Source organism: Emys orbicularis, chromosome 7, assembly GCF_028017835.1.
Source record: "Emys orbicularis isolate rEmyOrb1 chromosome 7, rEmyOrb1.hap1, whole genome shotgun sequence".
Taxonomy (NCBI): Eukaryota; Metazoa; Chordata; order Testudines; family Emydidae; genus Emys; species Emys orbicularis.
In genome coordinates, this window is record NC_088689.1 from 70,036,056 (window position 1) to 70,052,027 (window position 15,972).

General features: G+C 48.4%; 1 protein-coding gene across 1 annotated transcript in view; it reads right to left on the minus strand.

Annotated features, from left to right (window-relative positions):
* WDFY4 (WDFY family member 4) overlaps positions 1-15,972 on the minus strand; it is a 234,004-nt gene that overhangs the window by 79,299 nt on the left and 138,733 nt on the right. The window contains exons 39-42 of the mRNA XM_065407457.1: positions 14,258-14,335; positions 12,989-13,192; positions 10,163-10,199; positions 8,500-8,666 (exon numbers count right to left, since the gene is read on the minus strand). Of these exons, the coding sequence (XP_065263529.1) occupies positions 8,500-8,666; positions 10,163-10,199; positions 12,989-13,192; positions 14,258-14,335 (486 nt within the window). The remainder of the gene's footprint in view (positions 1-8,499; positions 8,667-10,162; positions 10,200-12,988; positions 13,193-14,257; positions 14,336-15,972) is intronic.

Sequence of the window (15,972 nt, forward strand, 5' to 3'; positions counted from 1 at the left end):
CTTAATTACCATTCCATAGTGATGCTGGTACAGCTATGTCCAGGAGGTAAATACGTTACTGATTTAAGTTATGTTGGTAAAAAAAACCTAGTGTGGCTGCAGTTATACCAGTATAAAGGTGTACTGTATCCACATAGTTTATTCTCCCTTCTGTACGGGAGTAGCTATACAGGTATGGGTCACCTTTACACCAGTATAATTGCATCCACACTCAGGGTTGTACCAGAATGACCACACTGGTATAGTTAAGTGGTATAACCAGGGCCATCCCTAGCCATTTGGGTGCCCTACGCAGCCCTCCCATGGGAGGGCTGTGTGGGGCCCCAGGCCTCCGTGGGGGGGTGGGGCAGCTGCTCCCCCCCCCCCCCAGGGTCTAGGCTGCGCTCAAGGCCTGCAGGGCCTGGGAGGCAGGAGCTGTGGGGGGGCTCTCTGGGGGGCCCCATAGGCCCAGTGTGGCCCAGGGGATTAGCAGAGGGCCGGGAGCAGCCCACTCCACTTTCCTCGCCCGGGCCCTGTGTCGCTTGGGGAAGGGGGTTTGGGAGAAAAGTGCCCCCCCACCCCCGCACTCACCGTGGTGCTCCGCTTCCCACCACTGGTGAGTGCAGGGGGCAGTCCTTTCCCCAACCCCACACTCACTGGCGGCGGGAAGTGGAGCGACGTGGCTGGGAGCTGGCAGAGTAGAGAGGGCTGGGGCTGGGTTGCTCCGCTTCCCGCCGCTGCCGGTGAGTGTGGGGTCGCTGGGGGAAGAGGTAGAATGGGGGTGGGCTGGGGGTGAAGCAGGGGGGAAGGCTAAGAGGTAGGGCGGAGGGAGTTGTCTAGGGCCCCACACCCTCCTAGGTACAGCCCTGCCCCTTGCAGTGGGCGGCCGGTCAAGAGATAGGGCTGGTCACTGGAGCTGGTGTTGCCGCGTATGCAGCACGCAGCTGCCTAGGGCAGCATGACATTTGGGGCAATTTGGTGCCCCAAATGTCATGGTGCCCTACACAGCTGCGTATTCTGTGTATGCCTAGGGATGGCCCTGGGTATAACTTTCTAGTGCAGACAAGACAGATGGAGAGGTGGGAAGCAGCTTGCTGGCGGAGCACAGGGGAGAAGCTGCAACTGGTGTTGGTCAGAGTTGGAGTGTGTGACAGGCATGGGACAGGAGGAGAGGCCAGCAGGGGTCATCAGCTGCAAAACCGGCCTAGGAGGGTCTGAGCAACAGTATTAGAAGGGTTGGAACCCCTCAAGAGTGCTCTGTCCCATGGCCCTGACATAGCCCTGTGGGCAACATGGGGTTAAAAACTAGACTCACCTGGAGCTCTGTTACAAACTGATACAATCAGCACTGTGTGAAGGTGGGGGGCTTGGTCTGCAGAAGATCAGCACAACAGACCTGCCCCAGTGGTTTGCGGCATGGTGGGAATGCCGCAGCCCTATGGCCTCCAAGCTATTCCCAACCTAACTATTCCCAATACTTAGTGGTGATCATGGGGAGAATGCACCCAATAGTAGGTCCTACTGGTGCTCATGGGGGTGGTTTGGCATGGCCCCTGGAGGGGTCCATCCAGGGTGGGGCTGGGGCGGCAAGGAATCTCTCTCAGAGGTGGGCTGGTGCTGTGAATAAACAGAAGCGCTCTGCCTCCTGCATTGTCAATCCAATACCTGTCACCAGCACTAAATCCACTTCATTTAAAACAACCACCGCCCTCCAGCAAAATATATTTCCATGTTGTTAAAAATAAACAAAGCCCTGGGCTGAGGTATTTCTTCCCAGTCTGAACTCAGAGCAAATTTCATTCCCGCCGAGTAACAAAGATCTGACAATGAAGAAGTGTATCCATTCCTGTACCTACAGGGCCCCAATCTAATGAGGTACCAGCCAACCTGAAATTAACATAGATTAAATAAACTTTCCCCTTTTTTCAGAACAGAATCGAGTTCACTGGTTGCTAGAATCATTAATCAATGATGCAAAGGTGGCATAAAATAATTGAATAATTACCTTCTAAGGTATTGCCTAAAGCAAGGCAACTACAGATTGTTCCGCTCATTCAGACACAGGAAAGGAATTAAAGCAGATACCATCTAGAGGGTAAAGGTTTGCTACTTTTTTTAAAAATGAATCTATTTGGTAAGGAACTGGAATTTCTGTGCCACAGGAAATTTGGTGTTTTAATTTTTTTTCATTCCAAATTGGAAGAAAAAGCCAAAAATTTTCAATTTCCAAGGAGACAAAAGGTTTGAAAAAATTTCTTTCAATTCAATCAAAACATTTCATTTTCAACTTTTCAAATTTTTTGTTATAAAGAGAAGATACGTGTCAAATGAAACGTTTCAAAATCAAAAATCAAGACATTCCATTCTAAAAACAAAATGTTGTCAAAATGGACACACACCCACAACAAGTATCCATTTCAATGGAACGGCACTTTTACAACCATCAGCTCGCCCAGTTAGGAGCCTAGAGTCAGATAGGCACTCAATGTGATTTTCAATAGCTCCGGAGCAGTTTAGTCTAACTCCCATAGATTTCAATGGGATAATCTGGCCCTGTGAGCCTTTCCCCTCAGCTGCAAGTATGATGCAAAAAAAAAAAAAAAAAAAAATTCACAAAACCATCAGAGCAACAAGTTCTTCACACACCCCACACACAACCACCAGGGGGCAAAACATTTTACAGAGCAAATCCAAATCCCATCTTGTACATTTTCCAAACAGACCTCACTCACCCAGACCCAGAAGTCTGCTCAGAAAGACAGGCTTTGCATTGTGCCCAGAAGGCCAGCAAATTCAGAGGCAGGGAGGTGACTGCTAGGATTAAGGACCTCTCCTGCCAGCAGCTCCCTTCCCCTATATGCCAAAGAACTCCGCTGGAGCACATCAGCTGTGGCAGCATGGCATGGGGAAAGGTGCTCTGTCAGTTAAGAAGGTCGTAGGCCATTTAAGACCCTACTAGCTCCGGACAGTGGTATGTGGCTGCTTCAAGCACCTCATCTGTCCACCACTAAAGGAAGTGAAATCTATTTGACCCTGTGTTTAGTACTAGGGGCACAGGTCTGAAGTTCATCCGTGTCTGAGCCATCACAAGTACTGGGGTTCAGTCAAATGAATTGCTGCCATGACTCCGGTGAAGTCAATGCAGTTACCCTGGGGAGGGATTTCACCCATGCACACAGTTCTTCCCATTCACCTTGTAACACGGGAGTCCTCGGGAAAGCCCAGGACACAAAATGTAACGGAAGTTCGGTGCTGACAGTTGCTGGGCTCCCCCCCAGCACTGCTCACACACACTAGAACAGAAACCATGGACTGAGGGGGGCATGCTGTCTGGCTTGACTGACTTCCTAAGCACTGCTCAATTCTGTTAGGGAAGGTGTTGTACACGGAGTGAAAAAAAAATGTTGCAAAACACACGTAGTTGTGCTTGTCCCACCCAATTCCAGGTCCCACTCCCATATACAGCCATAGAAACCCAAAGCCATGCACTAGCTTTGATTTCTGTGCCTGTATCCAGCCAGCAGAGCCCTTAAATTTCCCCTCCAGCCAGTTCCCTTGACTTCATGCCTCTTAGCCACTCGGTAATAACCTTGGCCACATCCCCTGGGCTTGATGTCTTGCTATCGACTCCTCCTCAGCCTTGACCACTCTTCCTATGAGTAAGACTCATGGGGCTGCTGTGCTAAGAGCCAGGGCTCTCACTCAGGATGGCTGTTCAAGATCTGGGGTGGGGCTTGAGGAGCTCTGTAGAGATTCAGGGCATAGGAATGGCTCCATAAGCTGCTGCAGTGCTGGAGGGAGACTCTACAAGGCAAAATGCCACCAGAGGCCACAAGTGGCACCATGGACCAGGTCTTGGTGCTCCTCTACATTGTCATAGCACACTGGGCTGGTGAGCATTGCTGCCCGAGCTAGTGAACCCCTGTCCCTTGCGCTATTAGCCCAGCCACCCAGACTCCGGCTACCTGCTGTGCACCAGTGCTGGTGGGGGAAGGGTCTCCTGGCTCCCCCTCCAACCCAGCGAGATGCACACAGGCCAGCCGTGATTTGACAGTGGAGAAAATAAGCTCATATAACAACTTTGCCCATCTCTAGCTCCTGCTATCTGAGGATCTCAAAGTATTTTGCACAGATTGATTAACACTCAACCCTGCCCCTCCCTGTGATGTGGGTGGCCATTGGTATCCCCATTTTACAGATGAGGAAACTGAGGTAAGGGGCAAGACACGACTTTCTCCAAGCCAGGGATCGAACCTAGGTATCTTCCTTTCCAATTCCCTGCTCTGATCACTAGTCCGGCTTTCTGTCTCCAGTGTACGTCAACACCGTGCAAACCCTCCACAGCTGTGTCCCTGTGCTATGGTAGCTCATAATGGTGCCCCTGTGAAAACTGCCTGTGTCAGTACCACATGACACTGGCAGGTCCCTGTGATAGGGCTAGGAACACTGGCGGCATCGAAGCATATGCAGCCCAGCCCTATTTGCCCCAAGTATCAGTGCCCTCGATGACCTCACGGCAGTTCCCTTCCAGAAGGGATGCCCTGACTGATTAGCTCCTTTTCTACAACTATGTGTCCAGCTCCCTGATTTCTGCTACCTGCTTCTATTGTCTTTGGCACCTTCAGCTCCCTCGTCAAGGAAGGGCCTGGTGTCTAATCGCTGCTAGGCCGCAGGCCTCTTGGTAACCAGACACATTACCCGCTGGCGCTTGAATTGCTTATGGTCTCAGGTAACTTGCTGGCAGCTGATGGCTTATTTCCTCCAAAACTCACAATCTCTCCACCAAAGAGAAACCACCCCCTGGATTGTCCTGGTGAGCAAAGCTGTGCTGCTGCTGCTCCTCCTCAGTCTGGGCACACAAACAACACGTTAATACCCTGGCACGAGTAGCCAAGGCTTGCCGAGAGCAGGGAAACATTCTGCAGCAGGGGGGCTCAGGCTGCAGATGTGAACCCGACACGTGTACAAGAATCAAATCTCCCCTGCTCATCTGGTGAGCCAGGGTTATTAAAGGGTTGGCCCAGGGAGAATAGGCTGGGGCGTGTTCACCTTGTGTTTCTCTTGCATCAACCAAGCAATATGCACAAACACATTTTGCACAACACTCCCCGTTGCGCACCCACAGCCTTCTCTCAGAGCCATTTTACAAACAGCCTCAGCATACTGTGTATACACACACAACCTAACGCCCCGCATCCCACATACACAGCCTTCCGACACACAGCCTCAGCATACTGTATATAGACACACAACCTAACACCCCTGTCCCCCACACACAGCCTTCCTACACACAGTCTCAGCATACTGTATATACACACACAGCCTAGCCCCCGTCCCACACATACACACAGCCTTCCCTCACAGCCAACCTACACACAGCCTCAGCGTACTGTATATACACACTGCCTAATGCTCCGTCCTCCCTACACACCTTGCACAGAGATTCAGATACACAACACACACATTCCAGCACATTACACACACTTACTCCAACATATAGAAAAACCCTACACTTTGTCCCCCTCCCCACCCCTCTATAACTATAGTGCCAATTTCATCTGTTGTGAGGATGAGACTGTGATCTAACTCCTGGCCCTGGGTAACGAAAGCAGCACGATTCCTTTACTGTTCCATTGCACTCACAGGGAGCAAGTAATTTTCTGCAGCCCTCCAAAGGGTGCAGCTACTCCCTGCTTCTGCGGGGCTCTACTTGCATCAGAGGAAAAGGGAAGCGGGTGCAGCAAAAACTTCCCCCACTGACCCGCCTCTCCCCCCTCTCTTGCTAAGGGGAAAGTGGCCACTGCATTGAGCCTGCTCTCGCCTCCTTGCATTCAGACTCAGTCTCTGCAAGCAGCTCAGAGGGGTGTGTGAGCATTCAGGCAGGCCTATGCCCACCTCCTCCTCTGTGCATCCAAGGGGGGCAGGTGACAATGATGGCACATAAGACATCTTATCCTTTGGCAGTGCAATATGGCTTTCAGATCAGGTCCCAGCACACAGCAAATGCCTGCCAGCCTGGGGCTAGGTGGAGTTGACATGAGCGGATTGCAGACCGTGTTACTCACCTGCAGCGAGTGCAGCTAAATGCTCTACGAGTGTAATGTCACGGACTTCAGTGATGTCACACACCAGCAGAGAATTTGCTGCTGTGTGTAAAGTGAGGCTGTGTAGTTGACGATGTTACAAAGGTTTCTCTTTGATTGTGCCACAGTAACAAAACCGTGTAACATTATAAAATACTCAGTGCTTTCCAGAGCCACTGCAACCCTGCGCAGGAGCAAATCAATCTCCTAGCTGCCAAGGCATCGCAGTGACATCTCTCTGCAATACGGTAAGTAAGCCAGTTCCACTTGCATGGTTAGAGCGCAAACAGCTCATGAGGCAGCCATTTACAAGGCAGGACCGCAGCGTACTAAGTGAGCACAGGACAGCTAATGTCACCCCCTACTGCTTTTTTTAATACTCTGTCAGCTTGGCAATGCAGTGACTGCTGCTGGAGGAAAACGTCTGCCATTTCTGATGGCTTCCCGTGGAGTTACACGGAGGAGAGCGAGAGCCTGAAACCTCCAATTGAGATTAGGCCAAGGCATGGAAAACATGTTTCACATTTTCATCCCCTTCCCCTTCTGCTGGGGGTGGGGAATGTTTAATTATGGCACCTCATTGTACACGGTACCTACAGCTCAAATGGGACAAGGAGGCCAGCGCATTGGAGAGATAGAATGTGACTACTGTTTGTTGGGAAAGTGCCATGAAAATCTATACAAAAACATAAAAGCTCTCTCTCTCCCTCCCTCCCAGCCAGCAAATGGAAAATCCCTTCCCACAGACAATTCTGCTGCTTTGAACATTTTTACATCCTGAATGAAGATGAAAAGTCAAAACTGATCTTTTGAAGGGGAAGTGATTTCCAGAAAAGTTCAGTTTCAGAAGATCCAAAATGGAAGGCTGTCATCAACTTCACCTTCCTCGGATGGGCAGCCGGGGAGCCATAGTTTCAATTGTCTCGATGGAAAACGAGGCTTTTTCAGTAAAACTGAAATGCTCCCCAGGGAAGTTTTCAAGGTGTAAAAAGGATGTTTTCCATCAGAAAATCATTCCAATGGCAAATTCCCAGCCAATTCTAATCTATATCCATATACAGCCTCCAACGTGGAACATTTTGATCACAGAGAATGTAAAATCGTATTTTTCACAAGTGGCTTTCACTGTTAGATGGATGCAAGCTGCTGGGTGTCCCACACTGAAGGGCCAAACGCCAGGAGAAGACCCACTGGAAAGAAGCATGTATAGGGCATAGCTACTAAATGTGTAGGGTCTCTAGGAACTCCCTGGAAAATGGCTAATCCCTATCTCTTTCCAACAACACGAACCAGCCTTTCTCTTAGGGTTTGACAATGGCTATTGTGGGAATCATATGATGGGGAGAAGTGAGGGTCTCTGATTGAGAAGGGGGGTAGGTTGGGGCTACTGGGAGGAGCCAATTCTGCCTCACCTGCCCCTTGCCTGGACGCCTCATGTCTAGTGTATGGGCCACACTGCTGGGTCCTGCCCTCTCCCCAATCCTAGGAGGCATAATGGGGAAGGGCAGCATGGTGAGAGTGGGATCCAGGAGGCACCAGCACTGATGTGGCCAGGTGAGGGACAGGGGCAGGGAGGCTGTGTGTGCGCTCAGAGGATAGGAGTCTGCTCCAGCATGCCTGGGGGAGGAAGAAGGGCAGGGGAGGGCTGGCTGAGGGCATTAAAGGCATCTCCTCTTGGAGCAGCAGAGAAGAGAAGTGACAGGATTTGACCATCATTTCAAACAGCAGTTATGGAAGCAATGAAGTGTTGCCTGTACAGAACTGGCATGTCCCAGGGCTGCCGGGGAGCAAGTCAAGTGCAGGGCACTGCACTGGGGACTAGGAAAGGTTTCTGGCAGTGAGGAATCAGGGGAGGAATCTTAGGGACCTTGAATGTAGCATGTTTGGAGTGAATGCTGACTTATCCTATCTCCCAGCTGCTGGAAACCTTCCCTGACCCCCTAGACATGGGCTGCTCATCTCCTTGCTGAAGGAATAGATTTCCAGTGGTGTGACTAAAAACTACAATCAGTGTTTATTGCCCCGGTGGTTAAATTTAATGTGATATTTGCTCTTCCAGGGCCTTGAAGTACAAGGGGAAAGTCAAATAAATAACCCACCAGAGTAAATGCTGATTTTGATTATTATTATTATCTGTAGTGTGGTAGCACCTAGAAACCCCAGTCACAGCCCAGGACCCCAATGTGCTAGGCACTGTACAGACACAGAACAAGAAGACCCAAAGACCTTACAACCTTGTGTGCACTTCAGGAGCATGTCTTCATATCTGGACAGTGTCTAGTAAGTTGTGGGCACTCCCAGGAATACAAATAAAAGAACAACAACAATGATGCTATTGTAGACTGTTCCCAAGTCCCCTAACACCCACTGTCCATGCCCAGCTCCACCACAAGTTGCCTCCTGCCCCCAAAGATCTTCCTGGTTTGTCAGGCGGTACCTTTTCACTCTCAGCAAACTCCTGCAGGATAATTTGTCTTTCCACACACAGTTCCAAAATGTCTTCTGAGTGGAAACTTTCATGTAGGGCAGGGAAGAATGTCAGCTGGTTACAATCCATTCCCCTCTCATCCATCTCTCTTTCTGCTCCATTTAGCATCAGCTCTTCTACATCAATATAAAGGAGATCGCAGTTTTAGTGGCAGTCGGATGCCACGAACAGCAACATTAGACTTTCACCCAATCTGTTCTGCCTAGGGAAATGGCATTATTTATTTGCCAAACCCCACTCCCTCCAATGGTTAAACTAGGCAAGAGAGAAGTGAAATCTGTTAATTACTAGGGAAGGACTAACTAGGAACTGGCCCCAACATTCAACCATAACTCGAAACTGAGCTCCAATAATAGTTGAAGATTGGAAAATACTGAACAAACATGTTTATTTCCATGTTCGTACTAGCTCTGGCTGATACCAGAAGTACTTAAATAAAATCAAACAAGAGGCTGCTCAGATGAAACTAGGAAGAACTGGTAATTGTAATATCCTGGGGACACTCACAGAGCCCAGCACATGCTGCAACAGAATGTTGGGAGTTCAGGTAGTGCTGTGTAGACACTCATGCAGTGCAGACATGATCTGTGTGTATATTATATCCTTCATCTGCCTTCTCTATTTAGACTGTAAGCTCCTCAGAGTAGTGGCTATTTAGTACTCTGTACAGTATCTAGCACAAAGGAGCCCTGTTCTCAGTTGGTACCTGTGCCCTACCAGAATAAACATACTTAATAATAACAGTTTCACCAACCTACACTAAAGGTTTGCCCCAGTGCAGCGACACGGGAAGCTGAACTCCACAGCACTGGCTGAAATGTATCAAACCAAAAGTTTTTACACCCAAAAATGGCCTTTCTTCCTAAAACAAAATTTTCGGTGACTTTTTCACACTATTTCATTTTTCGCAATTTTTTTTATCCAAACGTCTTCTGTACTGACTGAAAAACCAAGGCTCGGGGAAAGAAAAAATTGGAAAAAATGTCGACAGTTTAGAAACAAACGAAAAAATGGCTCCATTTTTAACCCAGGGAAACAGAAACAACTTTGAAATTTCAAAAAAAAAAAAAAAAAAAAAGGGATTTTTACCCCCATTTTTTCTCCAGCTCTTTGAAAGTCACAATCTCTTATCATTCCCGGAGCCAATTAGTGCCCTGTTCATTTCTTTTCAAATGAGGTCTTAAAGGGGAGTCTCACGGCGCGCAGCAGAGGACGGAGAAGTAGTGGGTGCAACACAGAAGATGCTGCTGCAGAAGGTAAACATTCAGCAAACAACAGTTAACTGCTGAGCACACATCACTTAAAGGCAAGTGCTTTCCAGTCCGCTCCATGAGGTGCCTACATGTTTGGTTTTATGGTAGGTTTTTAGCTTCTTCTTTCTCCCACTGGCCACAAGACAGTAATGAAATCAGCATCTGGTTAAGTACTATGTGTAATGATACCTTCAATTTTACCCTAAAAAATTCAGATCACTCTAGACAGCAGTAGGCTAGACTTGCCACCATATTATAATCCCCAGGCCAAATTCAGACCTGGAGTCGGAACTGCTTACTTCAGCTCAAAGTTTGGACCTACAAGCTCATTTTCTTCTATAGATCAGTTTAAATGTTACCTTGATTTTCTTCTTGAATTGGGGTAGCTTGGTGAACCTGAAAAGAAAACAGCCATCACTAGAATGGAATATGCAGCCTGGCAACATACCCCAACACCAAGCTACGGCACAGATTGCAGACTCAGAGCTGAGCCGCAAAGAATGCATTGGAGGGGATCCCAAATGACCAAAACAACATAAAAATAAACATTCATGTGCTACAATCAAAGGGGAAAGGCCCACACTCTTCCTAAAAGCAGGACCTCATTGCTGACTCCCGAACAGTGCCAATTCCAGGACAAAGTCATATTCTACTCTATGGAAGGTCTGCAGAATTGGAGCGCCATTTGTAAATCACAAAGACTGGAGAAGCGAATATTCGGAGATACTCAGGCTAAGTCCTTCTGCTTCTTGCTGACAGGAACTGGCGCTCAAATCCTACAGTGATGGGCAGTAACATAAAACAAGATAAGATAATTGGACTCCTGGCTCAGACTACTCTAATTCCACAAGCAAAACTCATTTGATCACTGGCCAGTTCCAGCAGGACAGTCAGTCTGATGCACTGAAGCCTGTGGTGGCAGAATAACTTTCTCCACATGGGACTTCAGGATATAAAATGCCACCAGGAGGGCGTGCTATAATTCTGGGATACTGCAGAGAGAAAGAAAACCTGTCTATTTGTAAGATCTCACTAGGCAGGAGTGTGCCTAGTGTACCATGAAGGTCAATCATTCCACCGCTACTAAAAATGTAGCAGCCTCTCTAAACCCCCTCAAAAATGGCTAATCTCAATGGGTTTCTGTAGAGAGGTGGAATGGCCTCCCTCTGGATTTGAGAGCGAAGGACCACTACACCTCCCTCTAGGGGGCAGAGCCGAACCTGCCCCGCCCCCTCACCAGAAGTACCGGGGGAGGGAGGGGGAGAAGAGACAGGAAGTATAAAAGAAGGGCCCTGCAGCTCAGTTGAGTGGGAGTCAGGAAAGGAGAAGGATGCCTCCACTTTGCTGCGGCACCTAGGAGCTGAATCTGTGCTCTGCAGAACCCTGCCCCCGGAGGAGGCTGACCCCGAAGAGGAGTTGCTGGGACTGCCATCCACTGTGTACCCAGAGGATCCAGAGGACCTGCGGATTACAGAGGTACCAAACCCTAGGGAGGTAGGAAGTAGCCCAGGGGCAGCCGAGAACTGTCTGGCTAAGATGCTGACTGACTCTAGGTCAGCGTGTTGCGGTTGGATCCCTACAGACCCAGTGGCGGACCACTCCACCACTCAGGTTCGCCAACAGCAATTCCGGGCCCCAGGGCAGAACAGTCAATGGGCCCCCTAGCAAGGGATGGCTGAGGTTTATGACACTACTTTTTATCCTATTGATAACACATTAAAACCCAATGTACGTAAGTTGTGGCATTGCTTGATGTAGTTAACTTTTTTTTTCCAGTTACAGCACCAGTATTAAACAAATTGTGAGCCTAAAGATAAGATGTAGAATTTGTTATTATGAATTATATATTTAAATTAAATAAAAACATTATGGAATGAAATTGGAGAGAGTCCAGCAGAGGGCAATGAAAATGATTAGGGGGCTGGGGCACATGAGGGAGGCTAAGGGAACTAGGCTTATTTAGTCTGCAGAAGAGAAGAATGAGGGGGGATTTGATAGCAGCTTTCAACTACCTGGTATGAAATTAATTCTTTATAGGATATGAAGGATCACATACAGTACATATGCTATGGAAGAGGAAGTTGAAATAAAACATACAATACAAATTTTCATTGCTTGGAAAAATATTGGACTTTATCTGATCTTGAGAGGAAAAGTCATTTGTATGCATGTGCTGAATGTGGGGCTTTGTATCTTTGGACAGAGACCAATCATATTGATAATGGTATACTGAACTTCCTGAAAACATCATAGACAAAGATGCTTTCCTGAATATTGTTAGATTTTTTTTTAAGATACAAATATGTGAAGTGACAATGGCATCCGTGTGTGTGTGTGTGTGTGTGTGCGTGTGCGCGTGCGCGGTGCTGCCTTCTCGGCTGCCTTCACCACCGCCGGTACCACCCTGTGCATGCCTAGGAGCCCTGCGGCCCGCCCGGGCAATTTAAAAGGGCCTGGGGCAGTGGCCAGGGGGCCCCCCTTTGCTCTCCTCCCCCCCCCCCCCGTTGGTGGGCCAGCCGCCACTGTGAGGGCCCTGGGCTGGGACGCAGTGGAGTCGGGCGAGCCCACGTCCTCCTACGTCTGCCATTGCACCCCTGGGTGGCAGCCTCCCCACCCTAGGCCAGGAGGCCTGTGTAAGTCTACCACCCATCATGCTAGGACACTAGACTGTGTGTGTGCTCACCCCTACCTGAGCCCCTAGACTGTGTGTTTGCTGGCTGCCTTAAGCCTACAAGCTGAGGCTAAAGCCTGCTGGGCTCTGCACCAAAGGGCAAGAGCCTGAACTCTTAATTGCTTTCCACCCCAACCAAGAGGCTGCTCACTGCCTCGCCCCACCCAAGGGGGCAAGAGGACTAGACTGTTCCTGCTGGTTTACCCTTGCTAGGGGGCTACCAAACTACAGACTGCGTGCGGCTCGACCCCGGCTGCGAGGCCCGAGCTCAAAGGTTATTGCCTAATACAGTGAGGTGGAGTGGCCTCCCTCCCCACTTGAGAGCGAGGGACCACTACAGTTTCCAACTTCGAGGACCATGGCCCAGCGAGTCAAGACAATGGGATTAGAAAAGGAGAACAAGTTGAGGGGAGAGGATTAGAAAGCCACATGCATAGGGTGTTATTTGTGGGTTATTCCAGTGGGAAAGGAAGAAGGATAGAGAATTTGCACACCGCATCCAAAAGCTTGTTACCTCGCTCCTCATTCGCATCACTGCCCCATGGGCCCTCTCGCACCGAATCCTCTTCTGCATCCGTGCAGGCCCTTCGTATCCATCGAGACGCCACCTTGGGGCTGGCAGCCCCGATACGGCTCCCCACGGGCCCCCTCTGGTGAACAGCTGCTGCTCCAGTGTGGCCCAGTCTTTCGCCGCTTTGCTGTAACCACACTGCAGCATCTGTAGGAAAGAATCACTTGCATCACTCCATCATGCTCCACTTTCCCAGACCACCCTCAGCTGTTCGATCTCTGCGATCTCGATGGATCCAATGACCCTGATGAGTCGGGACTGGGATGGAACCCTCCATGGAAACCCCAGGCACGGCAGGAAGGAGTGCTGCCAGTCCAGCAGGTAGTGATCTTCACTGAACTCTACATGATCAAGTCTAAATACTGGAACTCTTGGAATCACATGGAACCATTTACATTTCACTGAATAGCCATACTTAACCAGATATATTTAACCCACCATTACACAAAGTCACCAGGTAAAATAGGAAACACAAAACTATTTTGCAATAAAATATTAAATAACATGAAATAACAGATATTGACATCGTCGGAAATGAACATCAAAGTTTATGCACCTGTGCTTGTGCTGCTCAGTGTGCATCTCCAGTGATGGCAAATGTTGACATTCACCAAAACACAGGCAGTATCCATACTGTTACAAACATTCTGAATGTCTCATCAGAAATAGCGGGAAATCTCTCCATTGTGGCCTGAATTGAAGTATACCTGGGTTGGGTTTTGTTTTAAACTACCATTCTCAAGGGGAGATGAGATTAGAATTCCAGGGCATAAAGCGCTTACTGAGCTCCGATGAACCAATCGGGAAGTAAAGAGTTGCATGTGGGATTTAACTGGCTGTAAGGCTGAGTTCCATGAAAACTATTATTGACAGCTGAAGAGCCAAATCTGGAGTAGTCTTTAAATTACTCCAGTGGAAAACAGGAGTACCTGAGGACAGACAGACCTGGGGATGTGCAATCTGATTGGTGATTGATGCTACTCCACAGTACTGTTACTCACACAGGAGGTAAATAGAAAATTACTGACTCATCACATGACTGTTTTCAGCCAGTCATGAGCCAGAATTTTTCACTATGTACTCTGCAGGCTGTATATACAGTAGGGACAACATCTCACCTCTGACACAACATTGCATTGCCAGGGCAGTCTGAGAAGTTAAAAAATGTCATCTTCACAATAGAAACAAACTATGAGATCTTCAATCCCTTACCTGTACATAATCTTTGTACAAAGATGCGTACAGCTCCTGCCCACTCCTTCTGTACTTTTCCATACACGACACAAAGCCCTGGAGGAAACACCAGAAGACATTGCAATGCTCAGTAACAGGCTCTGCATGCACAGGTTTGGTGGTGGATCAGAAGCAGAGTTAGCAACCGTTGGTCACTCGGGGTTTATGAGTGTAGACCAGGTGGGTTTGGGGAACTCTGCATAAAGCAGAATGATGAGGTGATGACAGGAGTTCTTCTGTTTATAGCCCATGAGAGAAGAGCAATGAAAGGGGAGCCCAATATATCCATGAACTCAACACATGTGTTGGCACTGGAATTATTTAGAAGGAGAAAGAAAGTAGAGCAAATAAGGCAACGTTTATACACAAACCAGTATTCAGGCTTCCTTTGTTTAAATGGGGGAGATAACAGCACAGGAATAGTGCAAGATTAGTAATATTTTTTCTATTCCTGCAGCACCGAGAAACCCCAACTGAGGTTAAGGCCCCAACATGCTAGGCGCTGTATATCCACCCAGTAAAAGACAGTTCCTGACCCAAATAGTTTACAGTCTAAATAGATGGGACAGACAAAGGAAGGATTATTATCCCCACTTTACAGATGGCCAATTGAGAGTTTAAGGACAACAGTTGGGAAAGTGCCTAAGTGATTTAGGAGCCTCCATCTATTCTCAAAAGTGATGTAGGCAAGCAGGAGCCCAAGTGTCATTGATAGTCAATAGGACTCAGACTCCTAAATCACTTCTGAATATGGGACCTGGACTCCTAAGTCACTTAGGTGCTTTTGAAAATTTAACTCTAGTGGTATGTCTACACTGCCCTGGAAAGCAGGAGTCAGGCTCTGACCCACCCCCCTAGCAGGGTCTTTGGAGGTGGGTCCTGAGTACTCCCTGGCCTGAGTCAAACTGATCGGTGTGTGGATGGAAACAGGGCTTGGGCTCAAACCTGAACTAGAGAAGTGTAGACATATCCTAAGTGACTTACCCAAGGTCACATAGTAAGTGTGTGGCAGAGCTGGGAATGGAACCACAGCTGTTCTGTCTCACTCCAGCACTACACCCTTAAGGTCAGCCTCTTTTCCCACAGGCAGGAGGGTATGGTCTTGTCCAACACAACAATTAATCTAACACCACCTGTCTATTTCATTGACATTTTTATATGAACGACTCTCTCAAACTCAGCAGCTCTGTGCTAGTCCAAGGGGAAAGTACAGCCGGCAGGGCAGGAGATACGGGTTGCATTCACAACTCAGCCAATAGCTTGCTATGTGACCTTGAGCCCATGCCTATGCACCTGCCTGTGCCTCTGTTTCCCCATCTTTGAAATGGGGACAAGAATCTGGACCTCGCAGGAAGTTGTGAGGCTAAATTCATTAATGTTTGTGAAGTGTTACGAGATTCTCAGGGGTAGGGGGTTAGAGAAACATACTGGGCCAGATTCTGGGCTCACTTGCACCAGTGTAAATCATAGATCCATAGATTTTGAGGCCAAAAGAGACCATGTGATCATCTGTGTAACACGGGCCACAGAATTTCATCCAGCAATTCCTGTTTGAGTTAAAACTTCACTTTTAGGGAGATCTCCAATCAGGAGTGACACCACTCAATGCCGTGCAATTATGCAGCAGGAAAACTGGTGTCATGTGAGAGCAGAATCAGTCCTAAAGTATTCATCATTATTATTAGAACCCCTCA